This window comes from Glarea lozoyensis (assembly GCF_000409485.1).
Source record: "Glarea lozoyensis ATCC 20868 chromosome Unknown GLAREA5, whole genome shotgun sequence".
NCBI classification, from domain to species: Eukaryota; Fungi; Ascomycota; class Leotiomycetes; order Helotiales; family Helotiaceae; genus Glarea; species Glarea lozoyensis.
Genome location: NW_007361000.1, coordinates 2,197,325 through 2,219,746, shown reverse-complemented (window position 1 = coordinate 2,219,746; position 22,422 = coordinate 2,197,325). Strand labels below are relative to the sequence as shown.

Below are 22,422 nucleotides of genomic sequence, written 5' to 3'. Positions count from 1 at the left end.
GTGTTGAGTATTACTAAACCATTAAATGGCCTCGGCTCATGCAGCTTATCCGCCAATCCATGGCTTATCCGCTGTCAAAGGTTGACAGCTATTCCAACCATGGTCCAGAACAATATCCGGTGATGCTGGGCGTGGTGTTATTGGCTAGTTGAGAGCGACCTCGGCAGGGCTGAGGGGGATGTGGGCCCATCAATGGCGGGCGATCGCCCTGGTGGCTTTACAGATAGCCTCAACCAACGCCATACCCAACAACGACAATTCATGCAGTACCACAACGAAAACGACATCTTCGACCTCGCACTCTTGTGGCCAAAAATACCATATTCCTTCTTTCTTACATCGCAAAATTCACAACTACAACGAAATATTCAACTATGATTGTTATCCCGGCCAGATCTGACCTCAACAATAGACCAACGTCTCGCTGACTCCATGGAAGATCATTACGCCGTCTTGGGAGTTCCACGAACAGCGTCTATTTCCATCATCAGAGAGTCATACAGGAGACTTGCACTGCGTTTTCATCCGGACAAAAATAAGAATTCAAATGCGACGTCAGAGTTTCAACGCATTGTGAGAGCTTGGGAAGTGTTGCAGGATGAAGAGAAGAGAGCGAATTACGATGGAGGATTTGGATGGTCTTCAAACCGCAGTAGCGAACAGAATTATGATGAATTTTTGAGATCCTGGAAAAGTCGAGAGGATGCAAATCCTGAGCCTAAAAATTGGTCTTATGCAGGAGAGGATGGTCTTCACAATGATCGATTACTGCGTCGTGAAAAAAGTCGAGCATGGAAAGAACTCGTAAAGCAAGAGTATTTATCGCGGTTGGAGACTTGGGCCAGCACAAGAAAGCGATTAGTCCCTCTAGTGTTGGCTTGTCGCGACTCAATTGCATTGCGGGAGTCGCAGTTCAATGTTCTTTCCAATATGGGCAACTGCGAAGCCATAATCCAATTTCAAAAGGCAGTCGAATTATCAAAATCGACAGGTACAGTCGTGGAAGATTCAGCCCTCATCATCTCCAAGCTGGTCTCCGCGAGAGAAAAGTTCATGGCTAGATTATCCCACGAGCTATCCGACGTGAAAATTCAACGCGACCAACTCCTCCTCCAGTTAGAAGAGAATCAACGCACTTTTGAATACCAGGAAATCGACTCGCAACAGCTTCATGTCCAAGAAGCATTGCAAATCCTTGGACCACGAGATCTATCAGCCTCGTTGCTGATTGACGTCGATCCACGTCTTCGCGCGATCAATCGATGGGAATCACTCGCCAAAATTGGTAGTCCTCGAAATTTTTCTAGTCCTTCTGTGGATTTGTCGGAAGGGCCTTGGCATAGTCAGCTTGAGTGGGAGCGTATGACGGGCGAACTGAAGTGTTCGAGGTGTGATAAGTTGGATTTTCATGTCATTCCCGAATGTGGACCGGCAAGGTGCCCGACTTGCGGGGTGGTGGTTTGCAATGAATGCCACCGCGATTTGTGGCTGTTGAGGCAGTATGATGAATGGATTATGAGTTCGGTGGATGGGGATGAAGAGTGCTTTTTCAATCTGGATGTTTGAGGGCCTGGACTTACAAGCACTGGATGCATCATTACGGTGGGCAAGGAATAACATGGAACGGTCATCGTACAATAAATGTACTCGAAAAGAGTTGTCATTACTAGATACGAATTGACACTTCTGGTTGCGAAGAAATTGTGAATTCAATTCCTGTGAACGGTGTCCAACGAGGATCGGGTCTTCCACTCACGAAAGGTGTGCACGATAGCATCTCGTCGATAGGCACAACACTGGAAAAAGTTTCGAAATCAGAACAAGACACTGCCCGAAATTCAAGCTCTCAAGCTCTATCTCTTCTGGCGGATCATATGCGCGGAACTTTTGGGCGTACTCAAGTCCCAAGTTGTGCAACCAAAAACAAAGAGCAATACCTTGAACCATCACGGTCAATCTGGTGGAGCAGTCTCAAAATACAGAAGCTGCGACTAAAAAAAGTTTTACGAGACTTCATATCTTGAACCAAAGGATTTCTTCAGGGGCGAACACGACTGGAATACTACTGGCTTAAGTTAGCAAGGAGACTTGGTTGGCAGAGTCACGATGCTTAGTCTTCCTGCACAATGATGAACGCATCACTCGAACATTCGATAGGACTTGCCATCTCAAAATCGTAAGGAATCTCCAGCGCGGTTTAGCAAAGAAATGTTGCTCGCATTACTAAATTTGATGGAGGCCAAAAAGTGGCAGTATATAAATAATCACGTGATTGGCTTCGATGTGGCTTTAATATCCTCAATCATTTTCCCTATTCCATCGTGTGCACTGATTTGAACGTGGGAACAAAGAGTTGCAACCAAATTTTACGCAGGTGAGTGTGAAGAATGTCCTTTACCGTTTTCAGAATGTCGAAATTTTCTTTGTTTCAAAAACTCAATTTCATGGTAAAGAAATGCGAAAAGTCAAGACTGTAGCAATAAGTACACTTACATCACTTATACCTGCCTTGAAATTCCACAGAAATAATGTCAGACGATCAATTGAAGACTAAGGCGGGTGTCGAGAGGGAGCAGCCCAACACTTCTGTTTCTCCAACTCATCATGCTCCTCCTCCACCACCCCCGCCACGACACTCTCGGAGACCGGCTTCTGGGGAGACTCGCTCAGATGTAAATGCTCGACCCAGCCCCAAGTTTTCACATCATCGACCTCCGCCTCCTCCGCCGAGAAGTCCAAGAAAGCAGCACTCATTGGACGCCCCCTCCTCAACCAAGAAACAATCTTCATCGCCAGCCAAGTCACCACTCAAGCAACATTCATTTCCGCTCCAGACCGACTCGGATCACTCCACCACTTCGGAACCTTCTCAGAAAGTGACACCAGTTAAACCACCCTCCACGCCAACAAAACATCATCTTCCACTTGTGTATGGCATCTTACACGGCGAAACACCACTATTCCACCAAATCACAGCGGACAAGAATACTGATACTATTCTCCCAATCCGTCCGAGGTCCAAAAGCATCTCATCTCCAGCCGCTAAACCGTTCACGGCAAGCCCTTTGAACTCGCCTACATCCGGCAAGCCTCAAGACCGAGAGCGGTTTCCCCTCATTAGAAGTATTGCTCGAGGCGAGAAGCCAATAATTCACAAGGTTCAAGCTGAAATCGCCAAGCATCGTGTGCAGAAAACGCATGAGGCACATGAGAGAACGCCGATAGTGGATGATGAGGATTGGGGTGTTGGTGAGGGCCGTGGGTTTGATGTCGAGGAGATGGTTAGGGAGGACGGGAAGATGATGGAGGAGACGGAAGAGAAAGTTATGATTGCAAAGAGAATTGCGGGATTGACTGAAAGTTATGATGTCGAGAGCAGTGGGAGTGGGAAGATGGTTTTTGCGACCGAGATCGAAGACAAGAAGGAGAACATGAAGAATTCGAAAGAGGATTCCGGTGTGAGGAGAAGGAGTGCTAATATCCGACACGGGGAGCTGCCTCCTTTGTTCACAAATACGGGAAATAAAGCCATCGGAACGAAAGTCATGGGGGAGAAAAGTCCAACTTATTTGACTCCGACTACTTACTCACCATTTCCGGATAGGATTAAGGAGACGACGTTTGTGGCTACCAGACGCCATTCGAAACAAGCTTCATTGGATACGATCGATGGGATGATGAGTTCGAAGAGCTCGGGCAAACGACGTATCTCCATCGACAACGAAAATCCTATGACGCCCGATGATGCGTTGGTGAAGCCAAAGAAATTTGTCTCGTATGTTAAGATTGAGGAGTCTCCAATTGAGTCCCCGAGTACAAAAACGCATGGAAGATCTGGCACGTATCGTCGACATGTTGCTTCACACTCGGGTACGGCGAAATCACCACTTGATGGCTCGCAAAAGATTGAAGATATTCTGCCTGATCTTGCAACACCACACTTGGAGTCAAGTCATGAAAGACCAGCTTCTTCGTCGCCTGCTAAGCCCACGAGAAGTGCAGCTTCCACAGCAATCAGACACACATCCACTTCGGATTCCTCCAGATCAACAACCGGTATCACAGCACCCACCGATGCCATTACCCCTCATATCCCTATACAATTCCACGAAAATCCAATCAATCCACGAGACCTCCAATCTCCCGACCCCCTCTCCCTCACAGAAGACCCCTCCATCTCACAAATACTCTCCTTCTTCCCTCTCCCACCCCAGCCCACATCTCCAAACGCAACAACTCCTCCAATAGCCATCCCCCAAAAGGTTCGTCTCCGCAACGCCCGTCTCTGACTCGTCTAACCGACTTTTCAGACCCCCTTGGTGCCCTCCACACCCTTAGCCGTAAGCTCCCTCCCCTTTCCCCCTATCAATCCTCTCTAACACACTTCGGACTTAGCACGAACAAAAATTCAACACCTACACCACCTTTTTCCTCGCAGCCGACACTTTCATAACGTGGAACTCGGCTACTAACGCCGGACTCTTGGACGACACGGACGACTCAGCCCTCCTCTTCGACGAGAAATTCAGGGACGCGTTTATTGCTGACGTCCCGCTCGCCGAACCACCCTGTTTCGACCTCCCGTCCCCAATATCAAGACAGGACGACACAGCCATCCTCTTCGCCGACGACGCGGAGCATGAGATCTGCGCTATGTTCTGCGCGGCTAGCAAACTAGTTACCGATGTCATCACGGCAGCAGGGAAACGGTTTGTTGCAGAGGAGATAGAGAAGTTGGGTGATGAGGTGTTAGCCTGTATGGAGCAAATTTGCGGGGGAGTGGAGGAGGTTCCGAGTGGGGAGATGCGGGTTTTGGTGAGGAGGATGTTTGGATTTATGGAGGTTGATGAGGTGGTGAGGACGGGGCAGGTTGGGGTTAATACGCTGCTGTTTTTGCTTGGGGTAGTGTTTGGGATTGGGGTTTGGTGGGCGGGGAGGGGGTTTGAGGTGTGGTTTTGGGGGGTGTGGGAGGGCGTTTGGTAGTTTGAATGTTTTGGTTTATTGTGGAATGTCGAGTAAATTTGTTGCAAACCAGATACCACGGAACCATACTTGATATGATAAGGAGATTTGATGTACCTTGGATACTAGTGACTGGAAATACTTTACTGTTTGTAGCTGGGGATAAGAACTTAATGTGGCGTCTGTAGACAGCGGATTTTCCTACAAATCAGATTCTGGTTCTGACAGTTCATATCGTTAAGCAGACCAGTTATTGAAATTTGTTTTGACATCTTTATGTAACGCCAGCAAAACCCAAGGGACGAGGCATTGAGGATTTTCACTCCTATTCTCTTTCGACCATAAACGCTTACCTTTTGTGGGGAAAAGGAATCGCTTGTAGAACTCTTAGAAAGATTTATTGGATGATTTCTCATCCCATTGACTGACTACGAAACCAGCTACGTCTGTCTCTCCATCACGGTAGAATCGCTTGCATACAATTTCACACTCGTTCATTTCTTCATGGTCAACGCCTAGAATTTTGATGCCCATCCACAATTCGGCCAAGATATGAAAGTTTTATTTTCTCGAATTTTCTCAATAGTTGGTACCTATGGATTCAATCTCTCGGAATAAATAAATCCAAAAATGTGACAGTCTGCTACGAACAACATCCACATGCACGTGTAGAGTATATATATGAGTGGAGTCTCACTACGTGATATATAGTCTGGTGGCTGGAGTATTAAGCGAGGATTGAGCATGAAGATGCTGCGCCATCGGCTCACTTCTGAGTCATGCGGCTTGGTTAATTGAGTACATATACGGGAACTTATTCGTGTGAAAGAAGAAATACTCACTTAACTGATTGCTTCTCAAGATAAAAAAGAAATTTGATGTTTGGTCGATCCGTTGACATATTGTGGATAGGTTAGGTTACCGAATTATATCAGTGGTTGGCTATAAGGAAGTAAGTCGCTTCCAAAACACTGACAGATTATTTCAGGTGAGCAGCCATTACTGACATCAGTAGCTTTCCAAAAAGGTCTTGCAATTATGGCGTCAATTATTCTTGAAGGGATCGAGCCGCGTGCTCTCTCGAAACCTCAGAAATACCTCGCAAATTTACCTCGTGAGATCGTTCATCTAATATTGAAAGATGTAGACATCATCAAGGTCCTCAACATTTTATCGTACAATCACGGATATCTCAATAGTTGTATCGTCACATCGACAAAATTTGGGCCGCTCACGATTCCCTATGAGCCTGACTCAAATGACGGACAATGGATCAAAGACCTCGCAAACACAACAAAACTCTACATACTTCATCTCGAGATATGTGTTATCCGAAAGAGAGCGATCCAAGGTCCGAATTCACTCACTCAATTGCCGCTGTTGCTGAGAGAGCATTACGATGCGTGGAAGGCGGACATGCACACGGACCTACGTAAAAGACTTGCAGACCAAATCCACGAAACGGCGATGCTAGACGAGTATGAGAAATCGGTTTATCTTTCCCACACGACGAAACCCTTTCCAGACCAGGAAGAAGGTCGGTCGATGGATTTGGATATCCTCTCTGCCCGGTGGAGATGGATTAAAGAGACTTGGATCTCCATGGGAAAGGCGAAATGTCGCCAATTGAACATGGCAGCGGATATTTTGTCAGAAATGCCGGGAAGAGTTGCTTTGAAGAAGCCCTTAGACCCTTCCCAGACTCCTCCTTCGAGCGCTGATCATATCGTGCGACTGTTGCGCGGGAAGGGAAAGCGATATGCGGAATCGCATATACCGCCACACAGGAGGAGGCCTAAGTGCGTGGCAGGCGCTGAACTGATTGAGCTGGTACCATACGACCGATATCTGAGAATCTTTTTGGGAGCACTGGAAAAGTATCCTCCTAGTGCGAAGCAACTGGAAGCTGATTTTGATAAACTTTCGTTGGATAATGGTGCCGATACTCCATGTGTGTATCCACAGAGTATCATGGATGATCTCGAAATAGCGGTCAAGGGCTTGAGATATGTTTATAATCGTGATCCGGACATCAGAATCCCTCGGATTCAGTGGAATTCCTTCGAACATGCGCGAAGGTCGAATCCTACTTTTGCTGTCGGCCATTCTCATCACCTCACCAACTCAAGTCCATGTCCTTGGTGTGTCGCCATGCATGCTGCCTATGATGACAGAGAATATGAGTGGTTAAGGGCGTTCTTGAAGGTGGTGTGGTGGATGGAGCAGAATCTTGACATTCCTGATGATTTTGAGGTTGTGGAAAGCGAGGAGTTTCTCTCTGTATGAGACTCGAGAGCGCTTGGATTTAGAGCGAAGTCCGATGCATATTGGCGAAGATAGTTAGAAAAACAAACTCTGCCAAAGCCCAATTACCCCGAGTCTGCCTCGCTTAGCTGTCGCCACCAAGTGACTACCTGCAGATTGGCCGTCTTCTCAGCCTTACTTTATTTTCTCAATGATCATCCTGTCTGTTTCTCGTCCCTACATGGGCTTCTGATAATTCATGGCGTCGCCCTGTATGCCCAACATATGATTTTCTGTAGCAGTACACTCTGCGAAACAGTTTCTGTCTCCTTAAGCGTTGGGCGAAGCGAGAAGCAGGCGGTGCACATGAAAGGCGCGATCGTGGATATCCGTCCCTGTCAACAACTCTAATTACTGCTATCATGGAATCACTTGCAGCAGCTGGTGGTGTAATTGCAGTAGTCTCGCTAGCTGGGCAAGTTGTGCAAGGCTGCATTCACCTTCGTGATGTTTTCGATGGTGCGAGATCCGCACCAAAGGACATACGATCTTTGGCGACCGAACTGAAGATCATCAAAGATGTTGTGGAAGCCACTACGAACTTGGATCAGCATCCAGAAGTCTTGGACTTCTGCAACGAAAAGATCGTGAAGTTGCGTAAAATTGTCGATAAGTACGGTGTCGCGGATGATGGCACTGACAAGAGAAGATGGGGATCAAGATTGGCAATGGCGCTGAATTCGGATAAGATTCAAAAACATCTCAATTCATTGAGGGAAGCTAAGCGTCATCTTGAACAAATTCAGAACGTGTAAGTCAGAGTCAAGACATTCAAACCAGGTCGATTCTAAGTGCTGTATAGTTCGGCCCATTCTCATCATCTTATCAAGACAATTGAGGTATTCGATACAGTCCACGAAATACAGTCTTCTCAGAATGACTCTGTCCAAATCCTCAATCGTGCGGAGAATAAATTAAATAGCGTTGATGCAACAACTAAACAGACGCATGAAGCCCTTGTGAGGTTTGCAAAAGACGTCGGTGAGAGGCAATCAGAGGGCGCAACAGTGAAGGATGTGCATAATATCATGCAAATGGTACGAAGTGTTGAGACAATGATACAAAACCAACTCTTGCAAGATCAGATTCGCAACTCGCACCAACTCAATTCCATTTCGACAATACGTGCCATGTCTGAGCTCCCACCAACCGATCTAGAGTCGAGCAGTGCGGTAGGCCGAATACGAAATCAGACATCAACAGCAGGTTTCGAACAGGTAGCCGAAGACCATAGTTCAGATAATTCGAACAGCCAGCTTCAGAGAGTGAACCAGCTCGTCGACATCGCCATAAAAGTCCGGTATAAGCAGGGCAAACCCATCGTCGGAGTCATAGCCACAAAGGACCAAGATTTTGAAGTGGCTGATTTCGAAACAAAAAGATGTATGGTAAAGCTGCTACAAGATCTTCGTCTCTTGACCTGGCTTTTCACACACAACAACAATCTTGAAAGAGATTTCCAACGAAGGACTAGTAGTCCCCAGTCACTATTTATATACGAGGATGATCTCACATCAACCTGGAATTGGTGGAAGATAGGTGAGTCAGTAGGTGCTAGTAGTTTGGGTTCAATGTCGACGGACAAGAGTTATAAAGAAGAAAGTAACGAATATCTCACTGTGATTCTCACAACTCTTACCACAACTTTTAGCACAACTCTTTCCACAACTCTTACCAGATATCTAGATCTGTTAGGACACAAGTGGAACACTAAGTCACTACCGGCTTTCTATCCTCAGTATCCTCGTGAAGTGCCGTTTTCTAGAATTGAGAGACAATGCGCCATGATTCTATATCTTCTTGACCTATGGTTGTATTGTAACGAATATAACGATTAAAATTTGTTATTTATCGTAAGATGGTCGTTAAATGGAAGGTTCCTCTCTTTAAGTAAATTATAGCTGAATTAAGTAGTTACACTAGCAACACCAACGCATCATAGTAGGCTGACCAGAACTCCCAATTCAGAAAAAAGTTAAAAACTTCGCTGAAAAAATTTACTCTTAGAAAATTATTGTTTTTAACTAATGGAAATAATAGCTCTCTATGTTGTTTGTGCCTATAACATAACATTTAATCACTTCTCGATACTCTAATGAGATAACACAAATATTTATTTATCTCGGACGCTTTTTGGCCTAAAACAGCTGAATTTCGGGTGTACAAAATTTTCCTAACCATGGTATTAACCTTATTGCTTGGAGTATCAGCGATCGAAACGTCGCAAAATAATTCAAGAAATAATGAAATTCTACAGAATCTACAAAAGAAAATTAATTGCCATTATTTGACAGACGAGAATTGAGGTCCTGAAAGAGGCAGTGAGTCGAGTTTTGAAACACATGAAATCAACAGTCCTGAAAGAGGCAATCAAGTGAGTTCTGAAACAAAAGAAAATGATAGCCCTGAGACAGGTAGTCAAGTGATTTGCAGGCGCGATAAACATCTGTTTTGAGAGCCCTAGTAACTCCCGCTTTACTTTACGCTATACTCCTCTCAAAAGAACTGGAAGCACCAATCCCAAATCCAAGCTCACCCCATCTTACCCTCCTTCCTCTCCCTCGCCTCCGCCCTCCGTACTCTCCTCTGTTCCCTCTGCCCCGCCCTATATACCCTCTGCCTCTCATTCTCCAGCCTCCTCTCCTCAACCGTCATATCTCTGCGTCTGCTCTTCTTCCTCTCGCTCACCCGTTCTCTTTCCTCGTCCGTCGCCAGCCTCCAATCTTCCCTCCTCTTTTCATTCACCGCCTCCCTCTCCTCAGCCGTCATCCTCGCCCTTTTTTCCTTCACCCTCTCATAGTCCTCCATCCTCCTGACCTCTTCCCTCAGCCACTCCTCAGCCGTCATCGTCGCCTTTCTTTCCCTGTCCTCAGCCGTCATCCTCGCCCTTCTCTCCAGTATCCTCTCGATGTCCCTTGTTCTCCTCTCCTCCTCCCTCATTCTTTCATTCTCTCTTTCCCTCTCCTCACCCGTCATCCTCGCTCGCCGTTCCCTTTGCATCCGCACCAAAGTCTCCAAATTCAAATCCCTGTATCTTTGGTCGATGGAAAGGGATACGAATATACGTCGTTGTCTGAGGTATTCCTCCCATTCGTCGTCGTTAGAGAAGTCTTCGCGGCGTTTGAGGGGAGGAAGTGGTGAGGGGGGTAGTAGAGACGTGGGTGTCGTAGATGAAAAGGTGTGATGGATGGGGAGGGGAGGAGGCGGGCAAGAGATAGTGCGTGGAACTGTTGTGGATGGGGTAGAGTGACTCTCGGGCATTGAGAGGACTGGTAGGGTCGGTTTGCTGGCTTTGGCGTGGGCTTGAATCGAGGAGATAAGGTGATCTTCGGGTGTACTGTCACTTGTCGGGTCTGATATGGAAGAGGTCGTGCTTTTCGCATAGGCATTTACAGCTGATAAGAGATACTCTTCAGCTGTATCAACTTCAATGGGTTGAGGTAGAGGAAGCTTTCGTCGCTCATCCCGAGCTTTTGTGGAAGATTTGACATGGTCGATTGTAGAGATACTTTCGTCCGGAGCCATGATACTGTTTCTCAGCTGTGGTAGAAATATTTTGTCTGAATCAACATCATCATCGTCGTCCCTAGGCTGTCTCGAGAACTTTGGATGGTCCTCAACCAGATTGTCGTCCAATTCGGCAAGAGCGACCGACAAGTCATGTCGAGCAGGCGTGAGGCAAGAGCCAACTGCATCACTTTGCGTCGATTGAGCGGTTACAACACTTCCTGCTTGATCATAGGCATCTGTGAAAACCGATGAGATACTTTCTACAATTATGTTCTAGTTCGGGATGTTGTCAGCTAAATCACCATTGAATAGAGGGGGATTGTTTTTCCTCACCACCAACCGCTTGAGGATGTTGCGTAGAACAATTGACACGCTCTTCCGCTGTAGCTCGCTCCAAGCCTACGTCAGCAGACCTTCTACGCCAGTCTTCAAATCGATTCCAGTGATCCGCTAGACTGCCTGGTATAAATCTTTCTTTCTCGACCTCCTGTTCGACTTCCACCATCCCTCCAACTCCCTGTCCCATTCCTCCAACTGCCTCCACCTCTATACGTCCCTCCCCCACCTCCCTACCTCCCTCTTCCACAGCACCCCCTAAACCACCCACCCTCGCTTTCTTAACAACCAAACCAAACTCCCCCGTCGCCTCCCCATCCTCCGGATAAAAATCAAAGATAAATTGCTCTTCATCTTCCTTAAGAACGTAATTCTTGCTATCACGATGGCGTTTCGGCATCGAAACGACTACACTGAAGAGTACCCAACATGGGGACGTGCGAGATATAAAAGGAGGGAGAGATCAGTATGAAAGGGTTCTTTGAAAGGAGAATAGTGCTTTTGAGAGGAGATGAGACAAAGGTGGTTGTTGTGGAGAGGATTGTGAGTGATGGACAAAGGAAGGACTGAGACGAGACATAACTCACTTGATGACTGAGGTTTTATCTGTAGATTTGGTTAGTTTCATCTGTGGGAGATTATCTTGATGGATTTTTGATGGTACTCATACCTACCAGTTTGAAAGAGTAATTTGAATTTGAGACCTGACTCGAATTTTGATAGACTCATCTTGGACCCCAACACAAATCGAGGCGGCTTCTCAAATACATATATTTTTAACGATATTCTCGTACATGCTCACTGTCAGTTCCGTACCGCTTAAGAACCTCCAAATACACACTATAGTACACCCATTCCCATCAAACTAAATTCTCATCCTCAATGCTCCCCTCTGAAGCTCTCCCAAAACCCCGTTGCCAGCCAACGCCCACTTCTCCGCAACACTCCTCTCGTCAACCGTCTGTCTCAATACCCCACTCTTAGCCCAATACTCCATCAGCCCCCTCGCCTCATCCTTACTCGTACCACTCAACTTCATAACGTGAACATCCTTCAACGACGCCTCAACTCGTTCGTCGTAATTCTTTTCAAAGGGTTGACGTTCGGTTTGTGGTGATTCTTGTTGCTTTTCCAGCGCTTGTGTGATGGCTAGATTCATGGAGAGGGAGATGGGGTGGTGACTTCGTGAGGTGGCGCCTATGACGGCACCGCCGTTCTTCATGGTTTGGGACCCGGAGAGAAAGTCTGTGAAGTGTTTGATGAGCGCGAGATCGTGGGAGTGGATTAATTCGTTGTTGGTGTTGCGGTATTGACTGTCTCGCATTATGTAACTCAGACCGTCTAGCGTGAGAAGAATAGGTGGTCGACCTGATTGATTCAATTCAGACCATAGAGCTTGGAAGAGAGGGAATGCAATGTCGGAATCTCGGACTCCGAGTTCACACAGGCGGCCGAGAGTGGTGCCTTTTGGGATCTCGATTGGAAGGTTATGCGGTTGTGTCATCTTGATGGTGTCTAGGATAGGATTGGCTTTCGCTATTTTTTCGAGCCACTCGGCAGTATATGTTGGTTGCATCCAGACAGAGGGATTCGAATTAGGAATGGCAGCGTAGTCATTTACAGCGTTGACCAATTCTTGTGCTGCGAGTATTGTCAGATATTGATTTCTTATGTGTTGGGAATAACATACCCTCAGGAAAATGAAGCACAACCCATCCTCTTGCAACAGCTACAGCTTGTGCGTGTAACAGCATCATACTTTTTCCACTACCCTTACTTCCCTCAATGACATATCTCAGGGTACTCTTCTCATCCTCAGCAGAAACCAAAGCTCTCGTCAACTCGACCGATTCCTGTCTAATCAACAACCCAGGTTTATTGAACAAACCCCAACCCTGTGTTGGTTTGAAGGCATCAATTGCCCGCAAAGCATCCACCGTCTCCCCAGGCAATACAACAACATTACCAACCAAGGACTTCTTTTCCTCTCCCCCCTCCAGCATATCCGCAACCAAATCCTTATTGAACTCCTGCATGCCCGGAACCGCAAGCGCATTTGTATTGCTCAGCACAATCCTCTTCCTCATCGCTTTTCGTTCTCCAGAGGCCGGTGGCCTCCCCGTAGTCTTTTGTGCTCCCTTTTTCTTAATCCTAAGATTTTGTTTGACTCCCGCTGGTGCTGCTTTCTTAAAAGGCTTAGGTCCTCCAACCAATTTTGAACTGGTGGAAGAAAATGGCTTTGACGACACAATTGAGGATATTCGGGAGCTGGAGGTCGCGCAAGGCCTCGCGAGACACTTCCAGCAATTGATTGAGGTCGCCATCTTGACGACGTGCTGGCAATTAGGACGCCAAATCGTAAGTCTTGATGTTGTGAAGACCCGTGGACATCGAGAAAACCATCTCGGAGCGGATAAACTAGTTCCGCAGACCCGCAATTACTGTCCAGGGTCTACCAAAAAGTTGAAGATTCTCCAAACAATTTTTGCGATAAGCTTCATCTATCAATCAACACTCCGAACAATAATACAATGCCTTCTACCACTCTTGAGGCCGGCGAGACGAAGAAGCCTCTTCCGGTAACTGTTAATAAACCAACACCATATACCTTCGATCTTGGCCTTCTTCTTGCGACCGACCCAAACCCACTCGTTCTCACAAGCAAAGCAAACCTCGAAGATGACCTCGCAGCTACAGCAAGAGACGGTGCGCAAGCCTTGTTAAATCAATTGCTATCAACATGTCCAGTAGCAAGCACACCCAACGGCGTCCTCCTCTCATTACCAGCAATAGAGACATCATTACCCCGCGAAAAGGTACTGCCCCTCTTCATCCCATCCAAGCTCTAACTAACACATTCAGCCACTTCCTCCACCAAAAGCTCAAACCACATGGCAGAAATTTGCCGCAAAGAAAGGCATCAAGCCTAAGACTGCGGAAGAAAAGAAAAAGATGGTTTACGATGAGGCGACTGGGGAATGGGTCCCCAAATGGGGATACAAAGGAAAGAATAAGGCTGGAGAGAATGATTGGATCGTTGAGGTTGATCCGAAGGCGGAGAGGGAACGAAAGGAGGGTACGGAGAGACAGGGAGATGGAAGGAGGGAGAGGAAAGAGAAGGTTAGGAGGAATGAGAGGATGCAGAGGGCTAATGAGAGGAAGGGGAGGAAGAATGGTAGTGGAAAATGAGAGGCTTGAAAGAGAGCATTGTTTGGTGGAATTGGCGTTTTGGGATGGTTGTGTTTGGCGTTTGGTGGAAAATGGTCTGTGTTTGAGAAGTCGTATGACAGAAAGTCGCTGTCCCGGGTCATATATACTGCAGGTAGCAGGTGGTAGGCAGGGTCGAAAGGAGGAAATACGCCACTTGCAAATATATACGATCTCTACTTATGGAGCTTCATTATGTTCAAATCCAAAGTATCCCCAACCTAGCAGGATTAAGCCAACCACCAGAATGATCTAGTATGATAAGAGCTATGTCATTGGCGGAGATTATACTGACCTTGGCACAACACAACTTGATATCCAAACCCATCTTTTTAACCCCAGACACAAGCAACACCCAGTCATGTCCGCGTATGTACGCAAATGTCGAAGAGCAACATTGCCTATTTCTTACACGGCCACCTTCTTATACTATGACAAACACACCTTGAAGCTAAATTTATTGGCACCCGTAATACTTATATCCTAAGGTAAAGACAGGTTCGTACTACTCTGTTAGTAAGTCACGACACTTAAATGGAAACTGGAATACTACGAAATTATCTAGGGATGATTATCTCTTTCCTTTATTAAGTGTCTTTTAATGCTATCAAACTTTCAGTTGAGTGAATGGAACGGGTTTGAACTGCATATCCTGGTCTAACTTTATCTCGTATTACTCTTGTTAATCCGGATTCAGACGATGTTTCACTGAGAGTTCCCGGTTAGGAGAAGCGAAGATCAGAACTCAAAGCAGTTCGGATGAAGTAGCGATTGTCCAGCTATCCCTTCTCATCTGGGAGATGATTGCGAAAGAAATGACCGAACTCTGAAGTCCTCACAATTCTTGCACCCTTGAACCTTATCGATAGCAATTGTGCCAAGTCTCCTCAAGATGCAACAGCCAAGCACTCCTAGAATTGGTTAGGTCTAGTCATGTGATTAAATGCCGAGGTTAGAGTTCAACTAGGCGCTTAGATATTCTTCACCCCTTTTCGATGTTTATTTGAATTACTTTATTTTCAAAGAAGTTTGACAACCTAGCCTCGTAACAACATCTATGTACCTACGTACTCCGTATCCAACTCGGGTGTGGCGGTTGGTTGGACCAGGTAAATCCCCCTCGGCCCAACACGTTCTAAGTCAGGTACATAGTGCTGGTCCATGCGCTGAAGAGGAACCCGTCTGGTCAGGAACAGGCAAGAGCATGAACAGAACCACGTTTCCACGTTCCTAGAAACATATGAGAGGTGACTAGTAGGATGAAAGGAAATGACTAGATGAACTGCCTCAAGTATCTCCACTTTCTCGTTGCAAATATAGATGGTCCTTTTAATAGTCTTTTAATCAAGATGATCCTTTTCAGATAGACACGGAGGGGACTTCTACACGTTTCAGGACTCCTTCTTCACCGCCAAGCAATCCCGGGAATGGTCCAAAAGCCACGAAGCTCGTCTGCCGCGACGCTTCATCCATGGATTGGTGATGCTCGTACAACTCTAACCGTCTATCCAACATACAGTCAACCTACACCACAAACGCTCGACCTTGCGACAAAGACATCTGCAGTCAGCACGCATGCAGTACGCTTCATAGCTGCCGCGCATTGCCATCTCTGAGTTTATTGTCAGCGTTCACCGTTGACAATCATTATCACTTTGTACGGCAAAAGTCGAAACATCACATCCTCAACCTGCAGTCCTTGCCCTCCCGCCGCATCCTCACCTCCTGCTTCAACACCCCCCCAGTCCACCAGCACCAGCACCCTCCACCTCGTCAGTCAAATCGACCTGCGACCGGCGACTGCGACAGAAGAATACACTGACCCTTCGGCCAAACCTCGTCGTGACATCCCCCTCAGTTCCTGCGCAACCCTCAACCCGCAAATCTCACCGCTGCAAAGCCTTTGCCCCGCGACTACACCTTCCACCGCACGCGCCGTCGCATCCCTCCCTCTGCGGCTCTGACTTGCTCACCATTGTGATACCTGAAGGCTGTGCGCTTTTCAAAACAAAGAGGATTCCTGCGCCAGTGTGCGCGACGGCAAGGGGCTACCTACCTACGACGCCAGCGAGCGAGCGAACACCGCCAAAGCAATAGCTCAGGGGCACGATCAACTATGGCTAGAAAATCCCATCCACAGCCGCTGACCCTCACCGATCCGAGACTGGTAGGCGACCAAGATTTTCTGAATAACCCACGATCTCCACTGAGTCCGACGTCTCCCAAATCTCCAAGATCTCCATTCCGCTTCAGCACAAAGAAAGCACAAGCTGAGGGCGAGCAGCCGCCTATGCAGTCCTCCGATTCACAACGCACACGAAATACGCTACCCCCCACTCAGAATTCCGTATCGCTTCCCTCTTTAGATTCATTCACAAGCGCCCAGCCGTCGGACAGAGTGGAGGCCGATAAAGAACAAAGACCAGCCAGAAGCGGCTTCTTTTCTAATTATAAAGCGTCAAAAAGCTCGAGTCGCTTACAGGCAAACCAAGACGGAAGCAGACAGGACGACAACATGTCCAAAGACGCAGAACGTCCCAAGGTTTCATCACAAGAAACTTCCAGAAGTGGTACGGTCTTTTGTCTGGTGCGTTTTTGGAAGTACATGCTAATTATAAATCTTTATCAGACCGTAGTACAGACCGGTCGACCAAGAGAAAACCTGTCGGTGGAGGCCCGTCGCGATCCGAGGTATCCATTGACTCAACGAGCGACGCGGGGACTCCGTCTTCCTCAAATGTGAATAAGAAGAGTAAACCCAAAGCATTTGGTCTGCTGTCACGAACACGATCAATCCGCGACGAGAATAGTCCACGAGAACCTTCTCCCACCGACAAACTTCAACCACCACAACAACCCGAGCGGAATCACCAACACGCATACAGCGAGTCAATAAAGACTGCACCATTACGGTCGGATAACGATCGGACATTTCGGGACATGATGGGTTCAAGTGTTCGTCAACATTCGGAGGATAGACAGACCTCACGAGCGCGAGACGCTTCGAGGGAGAAGGCACCCAGAGAGCCAAGTAAACTCCAGCCATCGTTGATGAGGGATACATCCAAGGAGAATAAAATTCCGACCTTCTCTTCCGCCCCGCAGGAGAAAAGTGGACATGGATTTTTGAACAACCTTAGAAGTTCGGCCACGAAAGGCGCGGGAGCCATACACAAAGGACTTTTTGGCAAGGGAGGACGAAGTGGTAGCACGAATGAAAAGGAGCAGCCGGTCGATGATGAACATTATGAGTTGAAGGTTATCAACAAACCACTGGTCGAGCAGACACGACTTACACGGATATCGAAAAGATTGGAGGACTCCAGGGATAAGACGGAATTCTGGATGCCGGCGTTTCCCTGGCGGGCGATTGATTACTTGAACTACAAAGGAAGTGATGTTGAAGGATTGTACAGAGTGCCTGGGAGTGGACCTCAGATCAAGAAATGGCAGAGGAGATTTGATGAGGGTAGGTCTCTTTTCAGGAATACTGAGACATTGCTAACGTCGCAGAAATGGACATTGATTTATTCGAACAAGACGATTTGTACGACATTAATATTATCGGCTCGATGTTGAAAGCATGGCTTCGTGAATTGCCAGACGAACTGTTTCCAAAATCTGCTCAGGATCGAATCGCGCGAGAATGCGTCGGCTCCGAAAAGGTACCTCAACAATTGGTTGACGAATTATCCAACCTATCTCCATTCAATTATTATCTTCTATTCGCCATCACCTGCCATCTCTCGCTCCTCCTCGCCCATTCGGCAAAGAACAAGATGGATTTCAGAAACCTGTGTATTTGTTTTCAACCCTGTATGAAGATTGATGCATTCTGTTTCAAGTTTCTTGTCTGCGACTGGAGAGATTGTTGGAAAGGCTGTAAAACAGAAACCCAGTACACGGAGCAGGAGTACATGCTCTTTGACATGGCTCAAGTGCCACCACCACCAGGCAGTCGAGAAGGTCAAAGCAGCACTGCGGTCGAAAGTCACGACGAACGAAATGTTTCTAGCTCCGACAGCAGTAAACCATCGAGCGTCAGTATCGACAACCAAGGCCAGCGAAAGGGCTCGGCATCTACACAACCGAAGAAATCGGCCATTGGTCAGAGTCATGGTGGTGGGAGTATGAGTACGGTTAATACTACTCTCACGGTCCAAGATAGGACGCCGCCGAAGAGGAGTGCGGAGATGAGACCGCTGAGTCCGATTAAACCATTGAGTCCTATCGGACTTTGAGGGGTTGTGACTGGCATTTTTTGCTCACCCAAATTTATTAAAGGCATCAGATGGTCGAGGATATACCACGGCGGTGGTCTGTTTATCCTTTGTGATGCCGACGATGCGTCAATGGCCCGAAATCGACGAGACAGGGAAAGGTTCGGCCATCGATTAACTCACTATATCATCCTCACCAACCACTAATATCGATCCATCGACACAGCCAACCTATATATCCACGACCGCTCTCTCAATATCACCCTCCACACACCCGCCCACCTACCTCAACCTCGATCGTTCTTTCATGTACCCCTCGAGTCTGAGAATTTATCTGTTTTGTTGAATACCCCATGCGCGTTCTTGTTTATTTTTCTTCTCTCATTTGATTTTTTTCCCCAGTTGAATGATGGTGGCTGGATGGCTTTTTTGAGGGATGGATGTCTTTCAGGGGTTGAAATTGTGGAATTGTCATTTTGCATTGTTTGCGTGGTTAGGCGGCGGAGGGACGGTTGAGGGATGGAGTTTAATGGGTGGGATGGTGAAGATGGAGCGGAAGAGAAGAAGGTTGGAAAGAAGGCCTTTGGTTTATGGGGCGTGTATGTGATGAAGGGAGAGGGTCGCGCTAGGAAGAATGGATGGAGGGGCCAAGGGCCATTTGTATGATTGTGAGAGTACGATGCATGAAGCGAGAGAAAAGATTAAGGGGAGGAGAAGTGTGTAAGATATTTTACGAATAATTAATGAAATGGAGCGTTGAAGTCGTAAAGTCGTCAGTAGCTAAGTGTACATCCTCTTTTATATCCCTATAGTGTTACACCACGTCGCTAGCTAAAACTATTTAGTCCAGTCTATAGCGAATCTATTCAACAAGGTGCGTAAATCCCGACCCAAATTCTCTTGATCTGTACACTAAATTGTGTCCCATTTCTCCTGCCAGCTACATAGAAAGTTCAGGAAATACCCATGCAGCACGAACTGGAAACGACTCAAAGTATTTCTGCCACTCGACTTTGCACTCGGCGCAAATTTCAACACCACCAAACTGATAAGAGACCTTAGTGCCATAGGAAGCACGATATTTACATTGATTGCACGTCCCGTCGCCACCCTCTTCTAGCATCTTTGCCATCCCGGGAAACATGAGCTCACCTTCTCGTGCAATGGCCGCCTGATACCGCTCAAACTCCTGTCGATGGATCTTAGTCTCATCGAGTCGGTGCCAAAGTTTGAAGTTCTGGCGCGCCCGATCAATAACATCTTCCGTCTCAGCTCGGCCAATCGTCAAATCATCTTCTACAAAGCAGTATCGTCGCATGGTCATATGTAGCGGGCCACCAAAATGCCTCACGAAGTTGACCACGCCTTGCAGCCCCGGCTTCCTGGCCCAACACACATCCAGCGCCCACAGAGTGTCGCGATGGAGCTTGAATGCCTTCCTGCGCAGCTCGGCCGGCATATAAGCAAACGTGCTATTCGTCTCACCCTCGGATCGATGCTTGAAGAACGCAACGGCGTCATACATGCAGCAGCTCATCTCGGCCAAGATCTCGAACTGTTCCTCGGTAAACCAGATATCATTCAGTCCATTGCACGCCAGCCCAGCCGCAAGAGTCAACCTGCCCCCTCCATCGCAGTCGCGCAGGCGAAACCAATTCCTTGGAGATTGTGGCAGCGTGTTGACGTACCGCCGGAACAGCTCCCCTGACCTCCTCTCGCCAGACTTATCCGCGGTGAACAAGAGGAACGCGCGAAACTCCCGACCCATGAGATCTCCTGCTTCTCCTGGTGTGCCCGCGAATACGGTATAAACGAGATCGTCCAGATTGTACCCCAAGACGTCGCTGCCAGCCATTACATCCACGAGGTCGCCACGGAATTCCGCGACCACAGCCACCACGATCATTCTTAGGAACGCAACGTAGCGAGGCCAGTCCGTGTAGGTGGGTATGACAACGCGCGTGTACTCCCATGCTGTCCCGAAGATCTCGGCTTTGACGCGTTCCGGGAGTCCCAGATCTTGTAGATCGTTGGCGAGTTCTCGTGGGTATTGCCAGATCTCTTTGTCGCCTTGCGAATTCTTTTCGATTGGCATTTGCGTGGCAGGCATTTGTGGTTCGACTGTCGGTGGATTTTCCTTTGGATTTTGAGTCTTGGAAGCTGTTTCTGTGGTCTCCATTTTGGATGTGATGTTCTCTCAACTAGGATATGTTATTTTGGTTTGGAAAGACAGGTGATCTCGAAGCGGAGATGAAATGTTTTGCTCAGAAATGCTGGGTTCTTGCGCTTTAGCTGATGGTTAAGTCGATGAAATGAGGATTAAACAAAGACGAACGATCTGGGGAAACATCAGGGCAGCCACTGTCAGCTTAGGCGGATCTTTTGCTGCTGATATACTTCAATCAGATAGGTATAGGGTTTGCGCTAGTAGTTTACAGTTCATCAGTCCAGGAGAGTGCAAATGAGATCTTCTTGTGTCAGCTCTCGGCAACTAGGCGAGAGGACGAATGTGTTCTAAGAAGGTTTGCATTGCCTCATTTCGACAAGGTGAGTCCCGGTCTCGCTTCGGACGACGACAACATCTTGTCCCAAGAGAGTTAAGCGAGATGGACCGGAAAGTTCCCAAGAGGTTGGACAATTGAGTTCTGACAACCCCGTTCTGACCATGATACTAAGGAAGACCGAAGACCAGATGCCGAGAAATTAAACTCCTTCAATACTATGTTTTACAATATCTAAGATCTCAGATTTTAATATCTGACGACTCAGCGAGCCACGTCCCCTCAAATTTAGGTTTTCGCCGATCGCTGGAAACCTAATCAACGCAGCCCCTGACTTCTCCTGTCATAGTCGCGAGTCGGTATTCGAGCTAGTATCAGCTCAATACTTAAATCCCCCTTTTAAATTGAGATGTGAACCTCCTTCTTTTGTTCCATTGTTTGATGGGGAAATACCGCAAAATTATAGGGATGAAGCCGAAAAACACCTCACGGGACTATACGTCATTCCAGACATGGTGTCAGCACCGTGATAAGCAAATCACTATGTACTACGCTTTAGCAGAATAAACGAGTCGCCTATAATATAAACGAGTCGTCTACTACTAGGTTATTTCCGTCCCGGTTACGATAGTGATTTACTTGTGTCAAAATATCTAAAAAGAAATAAGTAAGTAGAAAACAACACCCGTAAGCTATAGGCTCTAAAATCGATCGATTTGAGAAAAGTTTTTGTATAGACACTTCTAGTCGATAATTCGTGCTATTCGGTGTCTACGATATCTACTACCCCCTCCGGTACCCCTTTATCGAGCCAAAAAGCTTTAGCGAGACACGCTCGCTTAATATAACACGGTGGCATTACGGTCTACAGTTGCTGTCACGGTGATTCGCTTATTGCTATAGCGACACTGTGTTACAGATCCCTTTTGGGCCTGTAAGGTATCTATTTTGCGCCTTGTATCACCTCCGTAGCGTAGATCTTAAGCGAGAGAATTTGACCCGCCCCCCTGAAGTAAGCGAGTTCGCAGTGTGTACTAAAACCAGAGTTTGTTCGATGAGTCTTGAGGCTACTACATTACGGGTTATTACTGCCTCTTCTTCGATGCAAAATACCTACCTAGATACTTACTATTAATAAGTCACTTCATTGGTCATACGTGGATGTGGATGCTGATTGAGAGATGAGGGTTGGGGTGAGGGAGTTGCAGGTTTGAGCGATTTGGAGTCGTGTTTCGATGTTCTGTGTGTATATGGTGGGAAAGATAGGACTTTATGAAGCAATGAGTACATGGGTTATTAAGTCCAATTCAGTTGTTCTTTTACGTACGTTTTAAAGAGGAGAGCTTTTGTCGTTGTCATCCTGCCATTATTTTCCAATCCAT

General features: G+C 47.1%; 8 protein-coding genes across 8 annotated transcripts; 5 read left to right on the top strand and 3 right to left on the bottom strand.

The window, feature by feature from the left end:
- Nucleotides 1-432: 432 nt before the first annotated feature.
- GLAREA_04924 (Chaperone J-domain-containing protein) lies at nt 433-1,566 on the top strand (the record flags this gene model as incomplete). Its single annotated transcript, XM_008087301.1, has 1 exon — nt 433-1,566. The coding sequence occupies one exon, from the start codon at nt 433-435 to the stop codon at nt 1,564-1,566; it is 1,134 nt and encodes a 377-aa protein (XP_008085492.1).
- Nucleotides 1,567-2,528: 962 nt separating this feature from the next.
- On the top strand, nt 2,529-7,248 carry GLAREA_04923 (uncharacterized protein; the record flags this gene model as incomplete). The annotated part of the gene is made up of 5 exons (XM_008087300.1): nt 2,529-4,262; nt 4,311-4,340; nt 4,396-4,854; nt 5,403-5,424; nt 5,975-7,248. The coding sequence occupies 5 exons, from the start codon at nt 2,529-2,531 to the stop codon at nt 7,246-7,248; spliced, it is 3,519 nt and encodes a 1,172-aa protein (XP_008085491.1).
- A 380-nt stretch (nt 7,249-7,628) lies between these two features.
- On the top strand, nt 7,629-9,104 carry GLAREA_04922 (uncharacterized protein; the record flags this gene model as incomplete). Its single annotated transcript, XM_008087299.1, has 2 exons — nt 7,629-8,017; nt 8,069-9,104. 2 exons carry the CDS (start codon nt 7,629-7,631, stop codon nt 9,102-9,104), a joined length of 1,425 nt encoding a protein of 474 aa, XP_008085490.1.
- A 694-nt stretch (nt 9,105-9,798) lies between these two features.
- On the bottom strand, nt 9,799-11,512 carry GLAREA_04921 (uncharacterized protein; the record flags this gene model as incomplete). Its single annotated transcript, XM_008087298.1, has 2 exons — nt 9,799-11,036; nt 11,110-11,512. The coding sequence occupies 2 exons, from the start codon at nt 11,510-11,512 to the stop codon at nt 9,799-9,801; spliced, it is 1,641 nt and encodes a 546-aa protein (XP_008085489.1).
- Nucleotides 11,513-11,977: 465 nt separating this feature from the next.
- GLAREA_04920 (uncharacterized protein) lies at nt 11,978-13,436 on the bottom strand (the record flags this gene model as incomplete). The annotated part of the gene is made up of 2 exons (XM_008087297.1): nt 11,978-12,753; nt 12,803-13,436. 2 exons carry the CDS (start codon nt 13,434-13,436, stop codon nt 11,978-11,980), a joined length of 1,410 nt encoding a protein of 469 aa, XP_008085488.1.
- A 207-nt stretch (nt 13,437-13,643) lies between these two features.
- Nucleotides 13,644-14,301, top strand: GLAREA_04919 (uncharacterized protein; the record flags this gene model as incomplete). Its single annotated transcript, XM_008087296.1, has 2 exons — nt 13,644-13,928; nt 13,975-14,301. 2 exons carry the CDS (start codon nt 13,644-13,646, stop codon nt 14,299-14,301), a joined length of 612 nt encoding a protein of 203 aa, XP_008085487.1.
- Nucleotides 14,302-16,435: 2,134 nt separating this feature from the next.
- GLAREA_04918 (GTPase activation, GAP) lies at nt 16,436-18,560 on the top strand (the record flags this gene model as incomplete). The annotated part of the gene is made up of 3 exons (XM_008087295.1): nt 16,436-16,889; nt 16,949-17,788; nt 17,833-18,560. 3 exons carry the CDS (start codon nt 16,436-16,438, stop codon nt 18,558-18,560), a joined length of 2,022 nt encoding a protein of 673 aa, XP_008085486.1.
- Nucleotides 18,561-19,479: 919 nt separating this feature from the next.
- Nucleotides 19,480-20,718, bottom strand: GLAREA_04917 (uncharacterized protein; the record flags this gene model as incomplete). The annotated part of the gene is made up of 1 exon (XM_008087294.1): nt 19,480-20,718. The coding sequence occupies one exon, from the start codon at nt 20,716-20,718 to the stop codon at nt 19,480-19,482; it is 1,239 nt and encodes a 412-aa protein (XP_008085485.1).
- Nucleotides 20,719-22,422: the final 1,704 nt, after the last annotated feature.